The sequence below is a fragment of the Heterodontus francisci genome, chromosome 9 (genome assembly GCF_036365525.1).
Source record: "Heterodontus francisci isolate sHetFra1 chromosome 9, sHetFra1.hap1, whole genome shotgun sequence".
NCBI lineage: Eukaryota > Metazoa > Chordata > Chondrichthyes > Heterodontiformes > Heterodontidae > Heterodontus > Heterodontus francisci.
In genome coordinates this window covers 89,566,085-89,592,491 of record NC_090379.1, presented here as the reverse complement: position 1 = coordinate 89,592,491, position 26,407 = coordinate 89,566,085, and the positions used below count along the sequence as shown (strand labels likewise).

Genomic DNA, 26,407 nt, shown 5'->3' with positions numbered 1-26,407 from the left:
TCCACCCCTCCGCTCTATCACACACCTTCCCTTTTGTTCTTCATTCCCCCCTCACCCCTTTCATTGGCTCAAAGCCTGTTACATTTCTAACCTTTGTCAGTTCTGATGAAAGGTCACAGATTTGAAACCTTAACTCTGTTTCTTTCTCCACAGACGTGCTGCCAGACCTGTCTATATCGCAGTCTGGCTGTATGGTACATTGTTGTATCAAATACCCTGAGCAGGATTTTCCCTGTGGGTTTCTGAACCCCGCCATCAGGCTGAAATATGGGTCAGAAGCCCGCACCGTGTGGGAAACAGTCATTCATTGTGAATTTCCCCAGGGTGGCCAATTAATGGCCAAAGGGCGGGCTTGCAAAGCTGAAGGGCCAATCAGAAGCCTCCCAGCTTGAAAGGAGCAGGTAAGTGAGGGAGAGGGCACTTCAAAATGGAGGCACCCACTCTTCAGCTTTTTCAAAATTCAAATTAGAATATGGCTTTTGCAGCCACGCCACCAGTGTAGGGGTTGCGGGTAGGAAGGAGCCCCTCTACAGTGCATCCTTTGGCTGCTGCAGCATCCAGGCAGGCAGGGAAGGCCTCTACATCTGCCTGGAATATTGGCCTCTCAGTTTTCCACCAGGAGGCCACTTCTAGACACCTGAACTGGCCTCCATCATCTGCGGGAACCTGGAGACTAAATGGAAAATCCCAGACGGCCTCCTTTAATTGGCCTTAAGTGGCTGTTAATGAGCCATGTTAGTTACCCATTGTGTGCAGGCGGGCAGTCCTGCTGTTCACCACTGCCTCCCTCCCCCCGCCCGCCCCCCCAGCAATCCTGCCTCCACAAAAATGTCCCAGAGGCAGGATGGAGCAAAGGAACTGGCATGCCGACTGGCAGGGCTGTTTTTAACTCCTATCCACCTGCCCTCTCAGCTTTGGTGGGAGCTCAAAATCCTGCCCTGTGTCAATATTCAGTGAGATATGGCAAGGCAGCTTGGTTGATTGGCACAATTCCCATTAACAAAGCCCCATCACTTGCCTGTTGAATACTTGCAGCATTGTCATAGAGAGATACAGCACTGAAACAGGCCCTTCGGCTCACCAAGTCTGTGCCGACCATCAACCACCCATTTATACTAATCCTACATTAATCCCATATTCCCTACCACATCCCCTCAATTCTCCTACCACCTACCTACACTAGGGGCAATTTACAGTGGCCAATTTACCTATCAACCTGCAAGTCTTTGGCTGTGGGAGGAAACTGGAACACCAGCGGAAACCCACGCGGTCACAGGGAGAACTTGCAAACTCTGCACAGGCAGTACCCAGAACTGAACCCGGGTTGCTGGAGCTGTGAGGCTGCGGTGCTAACCACTGCGCCACTGTGCTGCCCTGGTGGTGGGATCTCTCTTAAGCAGGGAAGAAAAAGTGAATGTTCACTTTGCTGAAAACCCAATTTAATAGAGAGTAGAAATCCAGGCCCCGCTGTTTAAGGGCAAAAACTGTTATTTTTCTTCGTCAAAAGGCTGTATTTTCATTGCAAATAATTACTTCTATTAAACATAAATTTCTTGCATATCTCTGTAGTTATATATCACTTAATATAGACATGTTAAGGGGCTTTGTTCACTACATCTTTCTAATAATTTATACTTAATTGTTGCAGTCTTTCATCTTTTAATATTTTTGTTTCAAAGGTCAGTCACATCATAAAAAACATTTAAGGTAGGGCAGTCTATAAAGAAGCAGTGACTAATTCCTGGTGTGTACAGAGCAATTAAATAATGCTTAACCAAGAAATGTGATTAACACCTGGAAATCACTCTTGTACATCCATTTAACATTTTCAAAATGGATCTCCTATGGCATTGCTCCTATAAAATGACTTCACAAGGTCAGGAATGTTTGGCCTCTACCCATGCATTAAAGGTAAATCACCAATATAAACTGGTTGGACAAATGACCTATTTCTGTTTGTATCTATGTCTGTATGTTTTTTAATGTTATTCTGCTACTAAAGAGAGGTAATGTCCCTTTAAGGCCACTAAGTCAAATTTCTTTCAAGTGAGAGACCTTTGTAGATTAGAAAGTGCTTGTGAAGTTTAGGCCTCTGGTCAGTGACTGGCCTCCTTACTCTATTTTAACATTATTTTCCATCTCTAACAAAGTGCCACACTTTGGAGTACAATATTTGGAATTAACTATTTATTTGGTATTTGATGTGTTTTTAACCTGCAAGGGTGAGTGTTACGGCACATTTCAATAGCGGGAAAGCACCAAACAGTGGGTGCACACTGACCATTTCTCTGAAGGATTAAAATTGTGCTGACATCACTATGAGCCTCCTGGAATTTAAATCTCAGTAGATTACTAAGAAATAAATATCATTTTGCCCAGAAGAATTGCTGTTACCTGTCTTAAGAAAAAAAGCTGATGTATTTTTTCACATTTTTATATAGTTTTTTCACATTGTTTGCCTTTTGCTTCTTTCCTCTCCCTAAATTCAGCTGAAAGGAAGGTCTGTGGCTCTTTTGGCAACAGCTTAACTGCAGTTTAAGTAGAATAATGATAACACTCTCAAACTCTTAAAGTACCAGCACAACAGCCAAAACCACTGTGCACTAAAAGCACCCTCGCACTCCCACCACTTCAGTACAGCTGGCCTTTCGTGATTTAATGAAATACATCTGAAATTCAGATTTATGCAAATTTTATTTCTAGGTGAGGCCAACGATAAAAACATACAAGTGGTGGAACTGCCTATAGTTGACAGCCTGCACCCACGACCGCCATATCTGCCCTTGGCTATTCCTGAAGACCTCGCAGGTCGACTAACCCATCTGCACGGAGATCCCTCGGTCTGGTGGGTTTCACAGTTCGTCAAATATTTGATACGTCCGCAATCTTGGTTGGAGAAGGAAATTGAAGAGGCAACAAGAAAGCTTGGCTTCAGGCATCCAATTATTGGGTAGGAACATTTCTCACTCCATAAACACAATGTGCGTTACTGGGCAACTGCTAGTCAGGCAAATTGTTAAAGCTGTACCATTACCCCATGCAAAATTGTAAAGGAATTGCATCGTATCACATCTGGATGGTATCATCATGCAATGCAGTCTTCTAGACCTTTTCTCCTCATACAGCAACAAATCCCTTAGAATCCAACTCTGTTTATTCAGTATCCATCCTTCATTCAACACCCTGCACTGCAATACAACTGCACTGCCAATCTGGAATTATATGTAAAACCCTCCTTAAAGTCCAGCACTCTGGCCATGCCTTTGGCCACGCCTCCTCATCTCTCTGTCAGGGCCAAACAGCCATTATTTTCCCAATGTCTCTGTTGAAGCATCTTGGGATGTTTTCTACATTAAAGTCACACTAACAAACTCAGGTTGTTGTTGGCTGGTTGCATTCAGTTCAGCAATTAAAAAAACTTTTGTTTTTTTGGGAAGTGAAACAAATGTTTATTTTTATTTTGTACAATTGAATTGCAATGGCTATATGAGGTATTTTTTAAGACTTCAGATTTTTATCAGCTTCACCAGGCATCCCACTTCTATTCTAAATTCAGTGCACACGAAAACTTCTGTAAATTATTTTTAAAAAAAGCAATCTGGCAGGAGTACATTGTGCTTTGTTACATTTCACTGAACAGCAGCCAATATTACCTTGCAACATTTCCATGTTTGCATTTGATGGTTCTTTTCCTGGCCTAAGATTATCTAGAAAAGAATCAGAAGAGTCCATTCTTCATTGCAAATCCAAATCTGCCAGAATCCAATCTTTGAATTTTAGTACCAATAGCTGCCTAACTAGACAATCTGGAATAATTCTGACCATTGGTTCAAAGGTTACCTGTTAAAAACAAAATCGGCAAATACACAGTGCTTGATGCAAATAAACACCTGTGTAGCAATGGATGCGCAAGCAACTACATAGACACTGGTTGTTTGAAGAGTATGATTTAATTGTCTTTGCCTGCAAAGTCTATTGAATGTAATGATTCAATGCCCTCAAATTAAAAATGTTACAAATTTAGAATGTTTTAGGTTCATTCTGCAGAAATTCTGTACAGAGCACAATTCTGGTTTAAGTGTGCCGTTTATGCTCTCTGCCAGGTCAGCCTGTTTATCTTGTCTAACGCTGAACCATACAGAGTAGCAAGATGCCCAATTTAATCATGTGCTGATCTCGGCCAGGTTTATGAAAGTGCTGCTATAATGAGCCCCGCTATGCCTTGAGTTACAGAAGGAAAAGAACACTTCCACTTCTGATCACCGACCAGTGATCCCTGCTGAAAATGCGTGTGTGCGAGACTGTCACGTGAGACTGGGAATAGGATTGGTCTCGGCTGTGAGGCTGTGATATCCCCTACAATGAATTGCCTGCCAGTGTTCACAGTCAGGGCTCCCACATGAATCATGCATACTGAGTGAAGTTCCACAGGGTGCACATTGCCATGCAACCGCATTGCAGAGAGGAGACCGGGGTGGGGGTGGGGGGAGGGGGTGTGTGAAGAAAACAGGAAAGGGAAAAAAAGGTTTCAGTTAAGGCTTTCTTCAGTGTGCACTAATTAAAGTTGAGCAGTTTGCTTTTGCTGTCTTGATTTTCAAAATTACCAAGAACATCAGTGCAGTATATTTCCCTCTGGTGTTTTTGATCACTTTATCAGCCTCATTTTCCCTGGTCGACAGGGTTTGTTCACCTCACTGAATGAATAATTTATGAGGGTCAGACGTGCGATCATTAATAAATATCAATTGGCGATGTATTTCAATTAGCATTAACATCTTCATCTGTCACTTCAAATCTGTACATTTGAATATTTATAAAATATTTTTATTTATTCCTAAAAGATTTCTACCGACAGAATTATTTACTGGCAACACAGGCCACTTGACATTAGTATCAAAATGCTTGGACTCCTCTCACTTTAGTCTTAGCCAAGCTTAAATGTAAGATTATGGGGGAGATGAACTCATGTAGATCATAGAATGAGGAGGCCATTCAGCCTATTGTGCCTGTGCCGCCTCTTTGAAAGAGCTATCCAATTAGTATCACAACACTGTACTTTACCCATAGCCCGGACATTTTTTCCTCTTCAAAATATACCTTGAACCCATACAAGGTTAACCCGCAGCAGTTGTGTTGTGTGGGAAAGTCAGTGAGAGAAGAGGGTGGGGCTGTTGGTGCTGCTGCTTGTATGGAAACAGTCACATGAGTCTCATTGGCCATCAGAGAATGCCGAGAGAGGTACTGGGGGTAACAGTAGGCTTATTCAAGTGGGATTCAAGCCTGAGATGGCAGAAAAAGAGTAAGAAGGTTGAGGAGTAGCGGTGGATTGGGGCTAAGAATTGGGGGTCAAGGTACCTGAGAGGGGGAAATCAAAGGTTGATCGTTGGGTGACAGGAAGGGGAGAAGGGAAGGGCTCAAGAGAGATGGAGAGGGAAAAAAAGAGAGATGCGAGTATTGTGTTTGGGTCTGGAGCAGGCAGCCAAAGTAGACACCTAAGTATGCCAGAGATTAGCTGAGATGCATAGCTGTTAAGAGATTTTATGAAATAGTTCAAAGTTTAAGTCTGATAACCCATGATGGGGTGTAGTCCACTTGTCAACGGGTAGAGCCAGATTAGAACATCCACAAGCAAACATTCAAGTTTGTGGCTGGTCGTGAAGATGTGGTGGATCTTGTAGCTGTTTAAGGGCCACAATAACAGTGGGATCAGAGGGCCAAGGAGCAATTGAGTGTTGACCATGAGGCAGCAGAGACTGATCCTGGTCGATTGGAGGTGTGTAGTGACTTCAGGTGTTAGAAATTATCCAATTATCCACCAGTAGATTTAATGGATCAGCAGAGGAGGGAGGACAGTGGCAGTGAAATCAAGGACAAAGTGTGGATAACCAAGGGCAGTTGAAGGTCCAATTTACAAAATCAGTGCAGATGAGGAAGCTGGTCAGAGGAATAGGGTGACAAGGAGCTAACAAGATGAAGAGCAGCAAAGGGAGTTTGAGGACCTAATCCAACTCAGTCCTGCAAAGAGTGACAAATCAGTTCTAAATGACAAGTGGAGCAGAGCATAATCAGAGGCCACAGGAAGCAGAAATGCAGAGATCATTCAGCAACATTCAAAGCAGGATGGGATCCCGCAGGAATGGATCAGAAGGTCGAGTGAGTTTTCCGTAGTGCCAACATCAGCCCTATTCAATTCCTCCCGGAATTAAATTAATTAGGAAGAGTTCCTGACAGTGTAAAATGTAAATAGTTTTTTGGATACAGCTGGCTCAAAGAGCTAAATATCCCTTTCTTACAAAGTAGGTTCTCGCCTTCAATATCCACACACATTACTTCCTTTCACCTTGGCATCAAGTCCACACCCTTTTATTATTTGGAATTAGAAAAGCTCCTTTTATATGATGAATGTTGTATCTGCATTATTTGAGCAGTCAATTCCATGAATAACTTTGAAATAATCATACTTCATTTTTCTTCCAAAAATAACTCCTTAATCTCTTTTCAGTAGTTTCGTACAGATTGTATCTCCTAATTATCATCACACAGATCATTGTGACTATTCAGATGGTGCTATAAGAACCTCATCAATTTTGCCTTCTTGATTAAAAAATTTAGGTCATGTTTCCATTCTTTACCCCTTAAGAATAGTGTAAGTTTAATACGTTTGATATACAGTATTTAATATTGATAATTTACATTGAGATTTCTCTGTGTTAAATCACCTACTTAGTTGGTAATTATCTCTTGATGTTTTCTAGAACATTACAATATCCCTAGTAAATCTTAAGTATGTACAGCAAGGTCCCCTGGCCTATGTTTGGAGGAGTCTGTTGGTCATAGCTGTCCCATTACAATCACTAAAACCCACACTCTGCATTTTTATATTTTTAAGAATCTAATTCTCCTACTTGGTCATGTAAGCTATGTATTCATAAATTATTTATTGGAAAGTATAATCAAAACTCCTTTGAATGCCCAAAAGGCTTTTTTTTAAAATTCATCTGTTCCATCTTAATAAATCTCTCAAAATCTGACCTGTGAACGTTGAGCTGTTTCTAATACAGCCACCAGCTTCTTAATACAGGGAACCAAGCTGGACTTGTAGCTGGGGGAAAACTGATCCTTTCTTGTCTCTATTCTCACCAGTGTTCATGTACGACGCACAGACAAAGTCGGAACTGAAGCAGCCTATCACCCTATTGAAGAATACATGGTACAAGTGGAGGAACACTACAAGTTTCTTGCTCGCAAGATTGAGATTGACAAAAAACGAGTTTACCTCGCCACAGATGACCCTACCCTACTTCAGGAAGCTAAGTCAAAGTAAGCAGCTTCAAACTCCTGTGTGTTACAAAGTCGACTTTCCACAGGTGTTAAAGAGCAGTAAAAAGTTGGGGGAAACAAATCACTTATCTTCTCTTTGCTTCTGACAATTACTTTATGCAGGGGAAAGCTTATTGCGGGAACTAGTGGGGTTTGTATAAAGGAATACACTTTGAGGAAAACATCTTTATTCCCTGGTGTCCCAAAGACATCTGAGAAAAAGTCAGAATCATAGAAAATGACTTCTTGATGGAGCTGGTGATTTCTCAAAAGGCATCCGTGTGCACGTCCCTATTAAATTGAGTAGTCATCAAAAAGTTCATTTGTACTTTTTGTTTTATCCTCAGCCTATCACTGAAATTATTTAAAAAGAATAATTATCTCCATCCAATTCCCATTTTGATGTGCCCCTGTGCTGTGACCAGCCAACTTCTCCCAAGTTTATTATCTCTCTATTACTTGGGGAATTACATGAATAGAAGAAAAACTGCAGAGCTGGTTACAGGGGATAAAATGGCAGTGGAAAAGATCTACAGAGACAATGGTGGGCAAGGATATGGAGGGATTACAAGACGAAAAACTGGAAGGGGTTAAAAAGCTACGGTAGACTATTGCAGGTGGATTAAAAAATGAACCAGTGGCATCTTTTGTGACATTGCTTATGGTACGTCGGAAGGTACATAGCTTTATAAAGACAGAACTTGTACCATATAAAGCGACACAGAAATTTGCAGTTGTGACATCTGGGACTGAATTTCCAGCCTCCTGCCAGGTGGAAGCTGGCCAGTAGCACTCCAAAAACGGTGATGCACAAGCTACCATTCTGTTCTCTCAATTGGCCCCAGCAGTTTTCCCCCAAGTCCTTCCGCTGGGGGCAGCCAGAGTGGCTCACCGAGACTCATTTAAAATACAAATATGGGTCCTATGACCGACATAGGATCCTAATTGCCATTTTTGGAGAGAACTGGTCAAAGCTTCAGCCAATTTTACTGGGGTTAGAGATGGAGAGAGCCTGGAAAGGGATTTTTATTGTGAGGGCCAATGGAGCAGGAGTGCGGGCCGCTGCCAGTCCGGGCTCAGCACTCTGCAGCTTCCCCCTCCCCAAGATCTAATTCATCGGGGCTAAAACCGGCAATCTCCCTTGGGACACCAATTTGGTGTCCTCAGTTGAGCAGTGGAAATAAAAGAGAAGGACTTGCTTTTACATAGCACCCTTCACAACCAATGAAATGCTTCTGAAATATAGGGCTGAATTTTATGGGCCCCTTAGGGGCAGGAAGGGAGGTGGAGGGGAGCCCATAAAATTACACGGGAAGGCAGGGGGTGGAATGTCGGTTGCCTTCCCAACACCTTCGAATTTAGTCTAGAATGAGGAAGGATAAGGACGGCCTTCCCACCCCAGGCCAATTGAGGGGCCTGCTGCCACAGGAAGACACTGCCAGGTAAAACAGTCTGATTGGCCAGCAGCTTTGGAGGCGAGAGCTTGTCCTTTAAAGGGACGGTGTCCCCAATGGCAGGCAGTTAATTGCCTGCCTGCCATGAAATAGCAATGGAGGTCCAGCAGAGGGGCGAGGCGGGGTCTCCCCCCCCCCCCCCCAACTTTACGGCTCCCACCGGGACCCCCATCACCAGAATAAAATCCGGCCCATAGTTACTGTTGTAATGTAGGAAACCCGGCAGCTAAGCAGCCAATTTGTGCACAGCAAGCTTCTGATAACAGCAATGTGATAATGACCAGGTAGTTTTTTTTAGTGATGTTGGTTAAAGGATTAATATAAGGCACAACACTGGTATTCTTCAAAATAGTGCCATGGGTACTTTTACATACCCCCGAGGTGACAAATGCAGTCTCAGTTTAATGTCGCATCTGAAGAACAATGCCTCTGACCGTGCAGCATTCACTGAAGTGTCAGCCTGGATTCTGTGCTCAAGGCTTTGAAGTGGGGCTTGAATTCACAACCTTCTGACTGAGAGGCAAGAGTGCTACCAACTGAGCCACAGCTTACACTTTAGAATTCAAATGAAGCCTGGGCCTCAAAATTACGGGGGCTACTTTGCTGCTGGAACGGACAATGGGCAGCTCGCTCTGCTGCTCAGATTCCTAAAATAACAAAGTCTACATCTGAATTGTGACAGACCTGCCTCAATATTTCTACAAGTACATTTTCAAACATTGTTTCATAGGAGATTTTTTAGTTTATTGGGGTGCCAGGAATGGAAAATATTTTCACTTTTTTTTCAAGCAGTAGTCCCAGGGTTGGTGTCACATAATTAGATATAGAGGAAAGCTTGCTGTACATTGCCCTAATAATTAATTCTCGCCTTGGAATAAAACTTCATTTCTTTTCATGAGGTGAACAATGTGGTGCCAGATTAATGAGTACAGAGCAGTAAACCCTAGATAATAAATCTGACCAAAGGCATTTTCTTTACAACTCTTTGAGGCAAGTTAAGTCTTGGCTGACATTAACCTTAAGTACCAGATGTAAAAGAGCAACACTGTACAGTATCCTTCAGTTTGTATCATCTAATTCTGACTTATTAATGTTATTCATTGGAATCTGTATCCCTATTGACATAGGGAATCCCACATAGATACTACTAAAAATGAAAAAAAAATTCCCCTCATATGCTTTAACATGTCACCAGGCTGCTGGAAAGAAGGATTAATTATGTTTAAAATACGACTCTTGTTATTAATAAATGGACATGTAGCTGAAGAGTTTTATTGTTTCCCATTAACCATATTAAAGAGTCGGGGAAGCACCTAGCAACTGTTTCAAAATAGCATAAGCAGTTCAGCAACACATACACTTTAAAGCAGAGCATGCACCAGCCATCATATGGAGCAACTGTCAATTGGTAGTGTGGATAAAAGAGATGAAGTAGAAACAAATGGTGGGGCAGGCACCCTGTAATGTGAAGAGGAAGAAGACAGGGAGGTGGGAAAACAAAACAACAGAGAGAAAGTAGGGGCAGAGAAATAGAAGGTAAGTGAAGGAAAGAGAGAATGAAACAACACACAGGAGAAAAAGAGACCAAAGAGAATGACTATGAGAATAATAGACTGCAATTAATTTTATGCAAAATATCATGACTTTGGGTCAATGTATTTTTTGCATTTTCAGATTTCTTAAAAAAAAAACTCTCTGTAAAAGTGAGGGAATTTGTTTTAATATTGGATGTGATTACACAGCAAATCTTAAGAAAATAGTGATGAAATGTATACCATATCAAAGTTTGTTTATAGTATGGAGGCTGTACGTAATATTACTAGTGGCAGAAATGGATTGTTGTATTGTGCAGAATCAGTGTCGATCCAATCACAGCATTAGGCTTATATTGTCATAACATTGTAATGTCAACATGTATTTATTATATTTGCAACTGCTTGTTATATGTTGGAATATTTCAACAGTGTTCTTATTCTCAGGGACCCAAACATTAATTTTACACAGCTCATTGGCAACATCAGCTCAGACTGGGAATTGCTTAAAAAGCTATAATGACTTAAATTCAAGCCTCAAACTAATATGTCAAATTGAAGTATCGCGACTAAAATTACAGAAGTAATTGTGGGCAGCAAGCTTCTTGGACTGCTTCCTTCAATCAAGCCTTCTGTCCTTAATTGCAACCTATCTTGCTTCCAGGCACCCATTAATTGAACAATGTGGCATTTGTAATAAGAATGCAAGATTGTGAAGCAGCTAGTAGTGAATTTATGACATGACTTTTGGTGACATCGTCTTATACTCCACCCTTGGTCGACTTTTACTTTCAATTAGCTAGATTTTTTTTATCCAGCTCTGCCCAGTTATTGGTTTTAAATCCCAATGAACTCACTGACATGATAATGCTAGCAGTATCTGTTGAACAATGTGTCATTCTACATGCTCTTATGACCTTTAGCTTTTTGATGCATCAGTGAATCATTCTTTCTTCAGGGTTGTTAAGTTGTTCTGGAAACATGTCTTGGCAGCTGATTTTGTCAAAATTTGAAAAAAAACAATTGCCACATGTCAGCAAATGTACAATACTCGCTGAACTGGACTGGTATTTCTCCAGTTGTAGCTATATGATTGTGGGACCAATTATAAATGATGGTTGCTGCAAAATAATATAGGACATCTACTTCCTGTTTGTATAAAGTGTGTTTTTCGCTTGGAGTTATGGATTATGTTTGAAGATTGGCAAGTCCTGTGAATCTACTTTTGTAATTTTTTTCTCTCTTCTCCACTCCACCCACCCTCCAGATACCCAGACTATGAATTCATCAGTGATAACTCCATCTCATGGTCAGCAGGCCTGCATAACCGATACACAGAGAATTCACTGCGAGGCGTCATTCTAGACATCCATTTTCTGTCTCAGGCAGACTTCATAGTCTGTACCTTCTCATCGCAGGTATGACAGCTAAATAAAATGAATGAGAAAGCAACAAAAATTAACATCTTTGCACACGTCATCTCTACACAGCCAAGGCACTCGATATACTCAATAATTTCAACAAGTAGAAACAGGGAAAAGATAAAAGTAACAAGTGAAAGCTTCATTTTTCAAAGTATGTTCTTCGTCACATTATGAGGCCTGCAAATACCATTTAGAATCTTCCACCTGGAAGATCATGGAATTCTCCATGGATAACATTGACATTCCTCTGCATTGGGATGGCAGGAATGCACTTCCAGATAATACTTGGTCCAGATGATCTCATAGACTGGTTTTTGTCACCTGAGGGGGAGGAGTGGGATTTTTCAGAACTTTTTTTTCCCTTATTCGACCTGGATTTTTCTCTTTTTTGCTTATTCCAGGATTACAGGGCTACGGTGGGATGGAGGGGATACTTGTTATGGTGGCGGAGGTGTAGGAAATGTCTGGGCATGATACTGCAGCCATCGTAAGCGTGGGGCTGGCTCAATGGGCCACCTGGTCTTTTCTAGCCCATCACTTTTGTATGCTAGTACAGGTTTGTGCAGGCATATCTGCAGCGCCTGTGGAAGAGTCTGTCACTCTAGAATTGGCCTTTATAGCCACTCCAAGCGCTGCTTCACAAACCACTGACCACCTCTAGGCGCTTACCCATTGTCTCTCGAGATAAGAAGGCCAAAGAAGAAGAAGGCATGAGAGCAGGAAAATGGGACACATCTTCAAAACGACCAAATAGTCATCACACATTAGAAAGCATAATCACATCTCCCTTGTTCTAATTGAGGGGAAGGTGGAAGCTTTGGTATCTTGGAAAAATGTCACCTCTCTTTTCAAATTGCAAATGCAATACTAGGATTCATGTGGCTTGCTCCTTCTGGAAAATCTGTACCCTGTCTACTGACACCAAAACTGCTTCATCTGATTCTCCATCTCTGGACTACAAGCTGGAGATTAAATGGATGAATGTGAAGTAACCCTCTGCTGTTCTTGTGCTATTTATTTTCAGATGAATTAATAGATATACTTCAGTTGTACTGAAAGTATATTATTGGTGGAAGGAGGAAATTGTGTTCTTGACATAATTTAACCTGACACCCTGATGTCACCTGTACCTTCAACCAACCTATCATGACAAATAACAGCTTACCTGTGCTTATTAGTAATGTGAAGGTCATCCAAGGAAATATTTTATTATGGCCCTTTATAGTTAGTTAATTGTGATTTTGTAAATTACACTCGAAGCTGTAATTGCTCATGATAAAATCAGATTACTGTAGTGTAATTGGCAGTTAGATTTATAAGTGAATGTTAATTTACTCCAGGGATGGTCATGGAAAAATGAGAAGTAGAATTCTTTGTAACTGTTATTTACTGCATCCCATAAAGCACAACTTTGTTTAGTGCAATATAAAAACACTGATACATTAAGTAATTCTGAACCACATTCTGTCTGCAGGACTTTAGTTTTCCTCTGGTGCACCAATTCTGTTTCTCTAACTAAACCTGAATCACTCCAGATATTAATGGGCAACAATCAAGAACCAGTCCTTTCCAAAGAATAATGACAGCCTGACAGTGAATACAGGACAATTGTATACCTGAGTGGCTCAGGTGGCAGTATCAATTGCAATCTTCCTGGAGTTAATTGGATTAAGTACCAAGTTTTAAAATCACTCCTCCTGATTTCAAAAATCACTGCTTCATTATTTAAAAAATCTATACTTCCCATGTGGATGGTTGATAATTAACATTTCACTTATTCCCAAGCCACAGGCATCTGCATCTTTGGGTTTCTCTATTCATGAGGAAGCAGTTCATCTGTTCATCTCAATCATTGTATCATCACCATGGAAATAGTGCTGATCAAGGCCTTTCTCTTCTCAAATGTCATTTGGGAGGGCTCTCCAAGCTGGGAAAATTCAGTAGCAACTGAGCACTGCTCTGTACTTGAAACACATCACAGGTCGCAGCACAGTACTCGCTGGGGCGTTGATGCACGCAAGTAATGTGCATGCAACTGAGGAAGGAAAAATCATATGCCGCCATCCCCCACCAGCTACAAATCATGCAGTTTCTGTTCAGGCTTTAATCTGCACCGCATATTATTTGGAGTTCCAATTTCATAGTCTGCTGCCAACAGAAAGGGGCTCAGGATATCTTTCACTCTTGTTTCTGGCTAGCCTTTGACATGGTTTTCATTATGGAGGAAGTATTTGGACCACAAAATAAAATACTCCTGCTGTGACACAGTGATGTTATATCATAAAATTCTCTGACATAACATAAAACATTGAGACAGATATATACAATTCATGAATGCAGTAATCGCGTCTTGCATACAATATCAGTAACTCTGATAAGACTCTGCTGCTATTTCCAGCATGTGTTGGTGCAAGTATGCTACTACCAAACACTGCTGGAGAACACTAACCAGGACATGGAGCTTACTTACCAAGGCATCTCAGCAGCGGAAGGGCTCTGAGGGAGGAAACTTAGACTTATCCATCTCAATACCATTAAACACAGAAGTGACCAAATCCGTACAAATGGATGGAAAATCATATTCCTGAATTCCTGTGACACGGTCCCAGCAGATGATTGTTTTTATATAGATGGGGATCTCAGCCAAGACAAATCTTGACCATGTGCTAAGAATCTAGAAACTAGCCTTGATTCTGATTAGAGGGAAATTCAAAGAGAATGAGGAGAAAATGGTGCATTAGGTTGAGAGTCTCAATTGAGTGCTGCTTTCCTAGGATCCCAATAGAAATGTAGAAGTTCCTTTATGAGATATGGGCTGGTATTCTTTGTCAAAGCTAAAATCAGCTAAAAATTGCATCTGTCTGCCTGAGCTATCCAAAGTCAAAAACTCAGGAGAAAGCTGAATGCTTTGGTCAGTAATTTTGCTAAGAAAACCCTCTCTTTAGGTGCCCCAAAAGAAGGAACTTCTTGGTCCAACATATTTAACTAGTGATTAAATTAGTGCAAGAACATGTTTCAAAAAAACGCATACAATTTAAACATTTTAAAGTTTTTCGAGATATTTACTCACTATTGTCCCATTTTGCCCTCCTCTGGTTATCGTTGACTGCACATCAGCTGAGAAGATGGAGATCCGATGACTGGCCTGCACCAGTTAGGGATATTCTCCATGGTGATTAATTCAATCTAGAGTGGGGCCAATGCGATATTTTTTAAACTATGAAAAAGATCGTGGAAACTCAATTTGTGCCACATTTAATTTACGCTTGAAAATCCCCTTTTGCGCTAGTTTGGCCAAGTTTGAGCAAATTGTAGAAACTCCAGGCCCAGGTATTTTCCAGGCGTCATGGATTTTATCATTGTATAATTTCCACTTCAAATAGGGTTCTGTTAATCTGACAAACTGGTGTATGTGAAAGTGGCAGTAGATTGTCCGGAAGCTATCAAATGTTACTCCATTGTATTTTTGCTTTTTAATATCTTTACAGTTCTTCTTCTTCTTTGGCCTCCTTGTCTTTAGTGTTGGAAAAAGACATTTAGCAGAAAGAAGCAGGACATATTTGCTGGCAGTTCAGTTCTGATTGGTTTCTGGAGGTTGTTCTGTGAATATTTGGCTTGTGGCTGATGCATGATGCTCCATTACTAAAGGATATAGCACAAAATGGCATTCTATTATGAAAGGTTGAGAAATCTGGGTTGTTAGCATTCATTGTACATTACCGAGATTTTGTTTTTTTCCAAGAGCCTATTCTAACTGCAGAAGGACTGGTGAGAGCTCAGATGAACCGTAATTATGAATCATACTTGTTTTGTAGGTGTCCGTGTGACTAGGCTTCCGTTAGAAAGTGTATTTAACCCATCAAATCTCTGATATGTGAATATTTCCACCTGATTGAAAGTGAGTGTTAGATTTCAGCCCGACCTGCACATTGGATAATTTCTAACCCCCCCCCCCCCCCCACCGCCCCCCAGTCCATGAACTCTTTTAGGGTGGGAAACAATGAAGCACAGATATTAGGTCATAAAGGACACACTGCACTGCTAGATGTTGTAATCTGGCCACTGAATGAAAAAATGCACATGAGAACTCAAAATCATAATAGATGGTTTAAGAAAACATACACGAAGCTGCATTAAAGTAATCTAACAGCATGAGAGTGCTGATAATTTATTCACAGTACATGCACGTACATGCAAAACAAGTCATTTGATGGTTTTGTGAAGTCAAAAACTGCAGCAGTCTTTAATCATGTTTGAAGTTTCTCAAATTACAAATTTAAAGCGGGTGATTAAATGAAATTCAGGAAGAGGGAGTGAATTAATAAAGACGCGAGGGGAAATGCTGCTGAACAGTTAATTGCTGTCAGTAACGCTGCACTGAGTTTCATTAAAGCATGAGATTTGCTGCTCTTCGAGACACATTTATGCCAATTCTTATTCGAAGAAATCTTCAAAAATGAATATTTTATTTTTTTAGACCACATCTACCTAAAAGGAATGAAATATGGCACTAATATTCCTGTCAGGTCTGAGAAAATATTTAAATATAAAATGTATACTCTCAATAGGGCTGTCTTAGGAAAGACAAAAGAAACGCGTAAAGACAAAGGTCTTCTTCAGAAAGAATACTCTAGATTTTTCTATAGGGGAGATGTAAACAATGCATGTTTATCAGAGATTGTGCCATGTTGCACAGCAATCTCATGAGAAACAGCTTCAGTTACTCTTGCTAGGCCAATTCCTTCCTCCTCATTTCCTGCTGGGTAAAGGGGATAAATTTTCTCAGCTGTGGGGAAAGAACAAGGGAGTGGGACTAATTGAATTGCTCTTTCATCGGATCGGCACAGCCATGATGGGTCAAATAGCTTCCTTTTTGTGCTTTATTATTCTATGATCCCATGGTTTCATTGGCATCTGGCACCCACTGTGTGAACCTAGACCATGAATGGTGTGTGGTAATCACAGTTAAACCTGCTTATACCCTCACTTGATCTCTATGCACATGCAAGATCAAGTCATGGTCAATGAAAATCGGTAGTATTAGGAGCCCTGGCTGATGTTAATCTTCACTTGCAAAGGAACGCTGAAGCTCCAACTGCCCCGATAAAACATTGCACCCTAGTTTTTTTTTTTAATTTCTTGTTTCAATTTCACTTAGATTTTCATTTGAATTTAGACCATGGAAGTCTCATATGAATCAAAACCACTCCAACAAACTCCATTATACATCACAGATTCCACAAAGTCTGTGTCAGTTGTTTAGTTTAAGTGAATGAGTTGGTGTCTCTGTGGATTAAACCAAAGAAAGAAATAATTTGCATTGATATCCATCCAAGGATACTGAGGGAAGTAAGGATAAAAATTGCAGAGGCATTGGTCATAATCTTCCAATTTTCCTTAGATACAGGGGCAGTGCCTGTTGATGAGGGTAATGTGATTGATGTGGTGTTTGCATGGACTTCCAAAAGTCATTTGATAAAGTGCCATATAACAGGCTTGTCAGCAAAATTAGAGCCCATGGAATAAAAGGGACAGTAGCAGCATGGATACAAAGTTGGATGAGTGACAGGAAACAGAAAGTAGTTGTGAACAGTTGTTTTTCAGATGGGAGGAAGGTATATAGTGGGGTTCCCAGGAGTCCGTGTTAGGACCCCTGCTTTCTTGATTTACATTAATGACTTAGACTTGGGTGTACAGGGCACAATTTCAAACTTTGCAGATGACACAAAACTTGTAAGTATTGTGAACTGTAAGGAGGATAGTGATAAACTAGAGGACATAGGCTGGTAGAATGGGTGGACAAGTGGCGGTTGAAATTTAATGCAGAAAAGTGTGAACTGATTCATTTTGGTAGGAAGAATGAGGAGAGGCAATATAAAATAAAGGGTACAATTCTAAAGGGGGTGCAGGAGCAGAGGGACCTGGGGTATATATGCACAAATCATTGAAGGTTGCAGGACAGTTTGAGAAAGCAGTTAATAAAGCATAGAGTACAATAACAAGAAGTTATGAAAACCTGTGAAATAAAAAACACTGGTTAGGCCTCAACTGGAGTATTGTGTCCAGTTCTGGGCATCATACTTCAGGAAGGATGTGAAGGCATTCGAGAGGGTGCAGAAAAGATTCATGAGAATTAATGTGTTTCTGCTCCCTTTAAGTTTTCATGTAGAGGTTCCATTCATGATCACAAACCCGCCCAGTCTGATATCTTCTACAGTGGACTGATATTGGAAGTGTGTTGACTCCTAAGCAAGTGCAAGGTGTGTTGGTGGATGTATTCACCTGCTGCAGGAAAGAAAGATGAGGCATGAACTTAAACCCACATTTCCCCAGCCTCCAGGAGCAGGATACGTGCTTCCCCAGGGAGCAAAATGATCTATCATCGACCAAAACCCTTCAGCTGGCTGCAGGGCAGTAATGGCGAAGGTTACCTGTACACTTTCGGCTGAATTTTATGAACCCCCTGGAGATGTGCTAGGAAGGTGGGGTGGGGGACGGTCATAGAATTGCGGTGGGGGGCAGAGAGCCCATTGCCTTCCAGTTGCATTGCATATTTATGGGGGTTGGGATAGGCCGACAACTATCTCTGCACCCAGAAGCCAATAGAGGCCCTTAAGAGGCCTATTAACAGCCACATTAAGGGCCTTTTCCCTCCCACTGCTGGAATTAAGCCAGCAGCAAGCGGCCGGGGGTGGGGGGGGATGGTGGTGTTTGGTGGGGGGAGATGGTGCGGCCTCCGCCATGCGGGGGAGCTTGGTGGGGGTGCCCTTCCTCTGTTCAATTTGTGACCCACATAGGAACCCGACGGAAAACAAGCCACCTTCCTGAACACCCTTTCCCTTGCAATCAATGCCCAACCCCGGCTCCTCAGTTACCTCAGGTCCGGGCACCAGTACTAGGCCTGGGTCCAAGGCCTGGTGCAGTACTGGCGGTGGCCACTGTTCTTGGTGGCCCTGCCGATACTACTGAACTGCCAGCCACCTGATTGGCTGACAGCTCTTGGGGGGCAGGATCCCCGTTTAAAGGGGATGGGTACCCTGGTGCTGGGCTGTTAATTGGCCTGGCACTGTAGAATCGCACCAGGAGGTCTCCAAATGGCCAATCCCGCCTTTTCAGCCTGGCGCAGGGAACCCTGCCGGTGTCACAAAATTCATCCTTTTGTCTTTGAGAAGTGAGGGCACTGAAGATAGGGAGAAAATTAATTAAAATTGGGGGAGTGTGAAGGAATGCCTAAAGAATAGCTGTGTTGTTCCTAAGTATGAAGATTTCACATTTGCGCAATTTGCATGTATTGGATTGTTCCTAATTTGCAGAATTTGGATCACATTGAACTTAGCCCAGCTTTGACTTTTCCATACCCATGTGCGTTATGACAACTAATGTCAGAAGTTTTCTATAAAAGATGTTGAATTGCCTTATTGAAACAAAGGGCCAGAATTTACTGGAAAAATAACAGTGGGTTTAACGTGCAAATCAATTATTAGTATGTAGAAAATCCAGCAATTTTTAATGAAGAAGCGATATGCCATGTGTTGCAAATCACCACAAATTGCTAGGTGATTTGCACCATTCCATCGTTTGCCTCGCGAAAACAGGAGCTCACTATTAACCTCCCTGTAAGCATCAAGATATTGCTGGATTTGTGCTATTAAAGTGAATTAAACTCACCTTAGAATGTTAGAGCTCTAACATAACAGGGAAAGGATCCTTTTTGTGACTAGATTTATGTTCCTGGAAGCCCACTAGGCCTAGAAAGGGAACAATTGAAACTGGGAGTTTTACTTCTGCAGGCAATAAATTGTTCAGACATTTTTAAAATGTAAAATGCAAATTTGTTTCTTACTTTCCGTTTCTGTCTTTTTTTTTCAATCCAAACTTTCTTTCCCTCTCTTTAGTTCTCTTTTTGTATCTAATTTGACTCTAATTCACCCGATTTCCTTCTCTGTTGTTCACTGTTTCTTTCTCTAACTTTAAATCTCATTGGTTAAGGAGATACACTGTTGGTCTGGGTGTTCACCAAGGTCCCAGGTGCCCTGTTGATCTAGCTTTGCCATTATTAATTTACACTTCCAGCAATTTGCAGCGGAAAATTATTTGGAGATGAAGGATGAGGAAAAAAGTTCAACTCACGCTGTTTACTATCTGGTTTACTAATGTCCTTTAGGGAAGGAAATCTGCCGTCCTTACCTGGTCTGGCCGACATGTGACTCCAGACCCACAGCAACGTGCTTCACTCTTAACTGCCCTCTGAAGTGGCCTTGCAAGCCACTCAGTTGTTCAAGGGCAATTAGGGTTGGGCAACAAATGCTAGCCTTGCCAGCGATGCCCACATCCCATTAAAATATAAAAGAAAGTCGCTCCAGCAAATTCTGGACTGTTATCCTTTTTTGATGCACCACACTGTTATAGGTCTTTTCATCCCCTGATGAAAAATATAAATACTGTCAGCTCTGTGACACATCTTATCTTTGTGCCAAGTAGCTGACAATCTGTAGAATGGAACTTACTATTGATAACATAGTAACATTGAAAATTTCTTATTGAAATTTATTCAGAGAAAATGATCTATTCATAACTGGCTCAAAGAGATTAAATCTAATGTTACTAAGGAGTCTTTTTCTAGACAAAGCACTTGAGACTATGGCCCAGGATTTCCATCTGCTGCAACCATTTTACAGCATAAGACATCTGTCTAGGGGCCCAATGTGCTGGATGGGGTGCACATGCTCAGTTCAGACTGCAAGTGAGCTGCGCACCATTAGATCGGTTGCTCAGTAGGTGTCGAGGGCACGAGTGAAAATAGCGTTAGGGTTTTTCATATGCAAATCGGGAACTGAAAGCCTGTGTCAAATCCCTTTGAAAATTTGGTTTGTGAATGACAGCTGCACGTACCATGTCATTTTCTTCAGGTGGTTGTGAGCTGAACAGTGATCCATAAAGGGACCGCTGGAGGCTGCCAACCAAAAGGTAAGTTAAATTTTTTTTTTATTTGTCTTAATGTAGAGCCAGGAAGAACAGAATTGCTCTTTTCATCTTTAATCTTTCTGTCCACCGCCTGCCTCCATGCAGGACTGTCGTGAACCTTGGCCAGCATTGACCCAGCCAATCTTAATGCCCTCTGGTGACCAACGAGTTACCTCTTGGACTGTGAGTGCCACCCATGGCACCATGGCACTCTCCTAATGAGGACAAACTGGCCAATTTGCTGTGATCATGTCCCCGGCCTCGTTGAATCCATGCAGCATGACTTTCACTGGAGTTCCCTCACACTGTCACGCAGAGCCCCAGCTCCCTTGCACTATCACACCAAGCCGGAGCTCCCTCGAACCATCAGTCCGAGCCTCAGCTCCTTCGCACCGAGCCCCAACTCCCTCACACCGTCACACCAAGCCGCAGCTACGAACAGGAATTAGGAGCATAAGTAGGCCGTTTGGCCCCTTGAAACTGCTGCACCATTCAATAAGATCATGGCTGATCTCTTTGTGTCTCGAATTCCACACTCCTATCTACCCCCAATACCCTTTTATTCCCTTGCCTAACAAGAATCTATCTACCATTAGTACCATTATTCAAGAAGGGTAATAGGGATAAACCAGGTGATTACAGGCCAGTGAGTCTAACATCAGTGGTTGGGAAAATATTGGAAAGAATTCTGAGGGACAGGATTATTCTCCACTTGGATAGTCAGGGATTAATCAGAAATTGTCAGCATAGCTTTGTCAGGGGGAGATCGTGTCTAACTAACTTGATTGAATTTTTCGAGGAGGTGACTAGATGTATGGATGAGGGTAAAGCAGTTGATGTAGTCTACATGTACTTCAGTAAGGCTTTTGATAAGGTCCTGCATGGGAGATTGGTTAAGAAGGTAAGAGCCCATGTGATCCAGGGCAATTTGGCAAATTGGATCCAAAATTGGCTTAGTGGCAGGAGGCAGAGGGTGATGGTCGAGGGTTGTTTTTGTGAGTGGAAGTCTGTGACCAGTGGTGTACCGCAGGGATCGGTGCTGGGACCCTTGCTGTTTGTAGTGTACATTAATGATTTATTTATTTATTTTGAGATACAGCACTGAAACAGGTCCTTTGGCCCACCGACTCTGTGCTGACCATCAACCACCCATTTATACTAATCCTACATTAATCCCATATTCCTACCACATCCCCACCTTCCCCTACCACTTACCTATACTAGGGGCAATTTACAATGGCCAATTTACCTATCAACCTGCAAGTCTTTGGCTGTGGGAGGAAACCGGAGCACCCGGCGGAAACCCACGCGGTCACAGGGAGAACTTGCAAACTCCACACAGGCAGTACCCAGAACCGAACCCGGGTTGCTGGAGCTGTGAGGCTGCAGTGCTAACCACTGCGCCACTGTGCCACTCCTTTGATTTAGATGTGAATTTAGGAGGTATGATCAGTAAGTTCGCAGATGACACGAAAGTTGGTGGTGTCGTAAATAGTGAGACAGAAAGCCTTAGATTGCAGGACAATATAGATGGGCTGGTAAGATGGCAGAGCAGTGACAAATGGAATTTAATCCTGAGAAGTGTGAAGTGATATATTTTGGGAGGACTAACAAGACAAGGGAATATACAATGGATGGTAGAACCCTAGGAAGTACAGAGGGTCAGAGGGACCTTGGTGTACTTGTCCATAGATCACTGAAGGCAGCAGCACAGGTAGATACGGTGGTTAGGAAGGCATATGGGATACTTGCCTTTATTAGCCAAGGCTTAGAATATAAGAGCAGGGAGGTTATGATGGAGCTGTATAAAACGCTAATTAGGTCACAGCTGGAGTACTGTGTACAGTTCTGGGCACCACACTATAGGAAGGATGTGATTGCACTGGAGAGGGTGCAGAGGAGATTCACCAGGATGTTGCCTTGGCTGGAGCATTTCAGCTATGAAGAGAGACTGGATAGGCTAGGGTTGATTTCCTTAAAGCAGAGAAGGCTGAGGGGGGACCTGATTGTGGTATACAACGTTATGAGGGGCATTGATAAGTTAGATGGAAAGAAACAAGGCTACGGGCCAAGTGTTGGAAAATGGGATTAGAATAGCTACGTGCTTGATGGCTGGCACAGACACAATGGGCCGAAGGGCCTGTTTCTGTGCTGTCTCACTCTATGACTCTACATCCGCCTTAAAGCTCCTTCGCGCCGAGCGCCAGCTCCCTCGTGCTGTCACACTGAGCCACAGCTCCCTCACACTGTTCACACCGAGCCCCAGCTCCCTCATGCTGTCACACCGAGCCCCAGCTCCCTCATGCTGTCACACCGAGCCCCAGCTCCCTCACACTGTCACACCGAGCGCCAGCTGCCTCGTGCTGTCACACCGAGCCACAGCTCCCTCATGCTGTCACACCGAGCCCCAGCTCCCTCATGCTGTCACACCGAGCCACAGCTCCCTCGTGCTGTCACACCGAGCCGCAGCTCCCTCGTGCTGTCACACCGAGCCCCAGCTCCCTCGTGCTGTCGCACCGAGCCCCAGCTCCCTCGTGCTGTCGCACCGAGCCCCAGCTCCCTCGTGCTGTCACTCCGAGCCCCAGCTCCCTCGTGCTGTCACACCAAGCCCCAGCTCCCTCACACTGTCACTCCGAGCCCCAGCTCCCTCGTGCTGTCACACCGAGCCCCAGCTCCCTTGTGCTGTCACACCGAGCCCCAGCTCCCTCGTGCTGTCACACCGAGCCCCAGCTCCCTCGTGCTGTCACACCGAGCCCCAGCTCCCTCGTGCTGTCACACCGAGCCCTAGCTCCCTCACACTGTCACACCAAGCTGCAGCTCCCTCTTGCTGTCACATCGAGCCCCAGCTCCCTCGTGCTGTCACACCGAGCCCCAGCTCCCTCGTGCTGTCACACCGAGCCCCAGCTGTCACACCGAGCCCCAGCTCCCTCGTGCTGTCACACCGAGCCCCAGCTCCCTCGTGCTGTCACACCGAGCCCCAGCTCCCTCGTGCTGTCACACCGAGCCGCAGCTCCCTCGTGCTGTCACACCGAGCCGCAGCTCCCTCGTGCTGTCACACCGAGCCCCAGCTCCCTCGTGCTGTCACACCGAGCCCCAGCTCCCTCGTGCTGTCACACCGAGCCCCAGCTCCCTCGTGCTGTCACACCGAGCCGCAGCTCCCTCGTGCTGTCACACCGAGCCGCAGCTCCCTCGTGCTGTCACACCGAGCCGCAGCTCCCTCGTGCTGTCACACCGAGCCGCAGCTCCCTCGTGCTGTCACACCGAGCCGCAGCTCCCTCGTGCTGTCACACCGAGCCGCAGCTCCCTCGTGCTGTCACACCGAACCCCAGCTCCCTCGTGCTGTCACACCAAGCCCCAGCTCCCTCACACTGGACCCTGGCTCCCTCGCACACAGCAGGCCACCCACTGCAAAACTTCAAGTCTGACTGATCTTACTGAAGAGTAATTGGGAGTAATCACCTCCTCAAGACCAGTAGAATGGTGCTCGTGGGAAGGAACCCCTACAATAGTGGCTATGTGATCCAGTTCCACAGGAGCTGACAACCTAGGTAAAATTTCCAATAGAGATGTATTTACTGAGGATACGTCAATGCACATTCCTCACAGAGCCAGCAGTCCATCACTCCCCTGAGCTTCCAAAGCTGGTCTTTTCACTCTCGGTAAGTGCTTCTTTGTAGCCAGCTACTTCCCAACAAGCAGAGGGAGAATAGATTTTTACAGCACAAGCGAAGTCCATTTGGCCCATCCAGCCTGTGCCATCTCTTTTGTCATAGCCCTGCATATGGTTCCTCAGGAGAGGGAGGCTCAACACCAAGTGCCTTTTTCTCCTCCCCCAGTAACTGGTTAAACATGGCACTGAAGCAGGACTGGGAGAAAGTCGCCTGATCAGTATTTCTGGGATAACTCTGGTTGTGGGGAGAAAATACTTTGGGCAGGATAAAGGTTAGTAAGCATCCCCAAAAAAAAATGATTTATCAGACTTTGACTAAACTAAATGAATGACTCCTTTTCAAGAAACATTATCAGCCAAACCAAAGTAAAAGGTGTACTGGAGCTGTCTACATAGCTGACCCTTGGTCTGTAAAGCTAAACTGTTATTGCCATGACTGAACATCTCCCAGTAGCCTTCCATGAATAAAGCTACATGATGACTGCTCATCACTTCCACATAAGTATTTACTGTGTTGCCCACTGTACCTCTTGCACTTAGCAGATTTATGTTTGTACAGAACCCATAAATGTTTCACTTCAATGGTTGACGCAGAAATTGTTGTACAATAAGATTAACAGTATCCCTGCCTAGATTTAAAATTGGGCCAATATGTCAGTGCCTTTACAATCTGTAAAACAAACCATTTTGTCCGACAGCAAACTGCAATTGAATCACTGCACATGTTGATAACACTGTTGTGTACTGCCAGTATAAGCAGGCTCTATGGGAGTATAGTGCAGTGCAGTGTTGCCTGGAAACTCAGCAAATTTGTCTTAATTATAGACAAGATGCTGGATATTGTTTCAATTTAACAACTCCCACTGTTCAGGAAGGCTGCACACATTTCAAACCAGTTATTTGAATGTTATCGGAAATGGAATTTCACCAACTTTTCACATCTTCCTGCCACACTTCAGTAGCAGAAGTGTCCGCATTCAGAGCTACAGCCTCTGATATTTACTTGGGGTCGGGGGTGGGGAATTTTCCTGACCGGAAACCCACAAGTTAGGGCTTCCTGGAAGTCCTGCAGGATTTACCTCCAAGATGTCTTTTAATTTCCTTAGTAGATTTCCTACCCCTCAGTCAGCCTGATTGATGAGCACCCGCTCCGGTGATCTCCAGCTCTCCCCTACTTACCTGGTTTCCATTCATTGGCTCTTTTCCCATCCAACGGAAGAGACAAAATCACAAGGCGGGGGGAGGGCTGGTATCAGAGATCACAGGGCATGGAGGTCGGAGGTTGGAGGTTGGCAGGGGGGCCACAGATTGGGTGATGGTCAGAGATTGCGGAGGGTTTCTGAGACTATGGGGGTTCGGAGATGGTGGGAGAGGTGGGGATAAGAGATTTGGGGGGGGGACAGAGTAGTACAGAGGTGTAGGCTTCTGATGAAAGGTCACTGACCTGAAACGTTAACTCTGCTTCTCACTGCACAGATGCTTCTGGACCTGCTGAGTATTTCCAGCACTTTCTGTTTTTATTTCAGATTTCCAGCATCCACAATATTTTGTTTTTATTACAAAGGTAGGTTTGTTGGGCCGGGAAGAAACACTCCTGCTCCTCCAGGCCCACAAGTAGTGTTGTAAAGACACTCAGTTTAGGGATTCGGTGCATCTTTCCTCCTATTACCTGGCAGAATTCAGTAGTCCTGGTAAACCCGGCCGTCATTAGTTAAAAATAAATAGCCTGATATAATGGAGGCACACGTCCTCCTTAAAAGATTTCAGAGATCGACTCACCACCTGAGAACGGATCAATCTCCCACTCACAGCCCTCCTCTATTAAGGGCGGAGGTGGTCGGGTTAGAAATGTAAAAATAAAGATTACTTACTACCCAACCCAAGCTCACCTTGGGAATATTAATATTCGCAACAGAAGTTACGAACACACAAAATTATTTGGTGGTCTTGCACCTTCATGCATACTGCTACATACCAGCACAGTAAGCGTTGACTTAGTTAAAGTATTTTTTCAGGAATTGGACACTTTCCTGTTTCAGTACA

General features: G+C 43.4%; 1 protein-coding gene across 16 annotated transcripts in view; it reads left to right on the top strand.

Annotated features, from left to right (window-relative positions):
• LOC137373900 (alpha-(1,6)-fucosyltransferase) overlaps positions 1-26,407 on the top strand; it is a 904,043-nt gene that overhangs the window by 865,639 nt on the left and 11,997 nt on the right. For all 16 annotated transcript variants that reach the window (XM_068039463.1, XM_068039461.1, XM_068039460.1 and 13 more), the window contains 3 exons: positions 2,704-2,950; positions 7,144-7,320; positions 11,574-11,724. In XM_068039463.1, the coding sequence (XP_067895564.1) occupies positions 2,704-2,950; positions 7,144-7,320; positions 11,574-11,724 (575 nt within the window). The remainder of the gene's footprint in view (positions 1-2,703; positions 2,951-7,143; positions 7,321-11,573; positions 11,725-26,407) is intronic.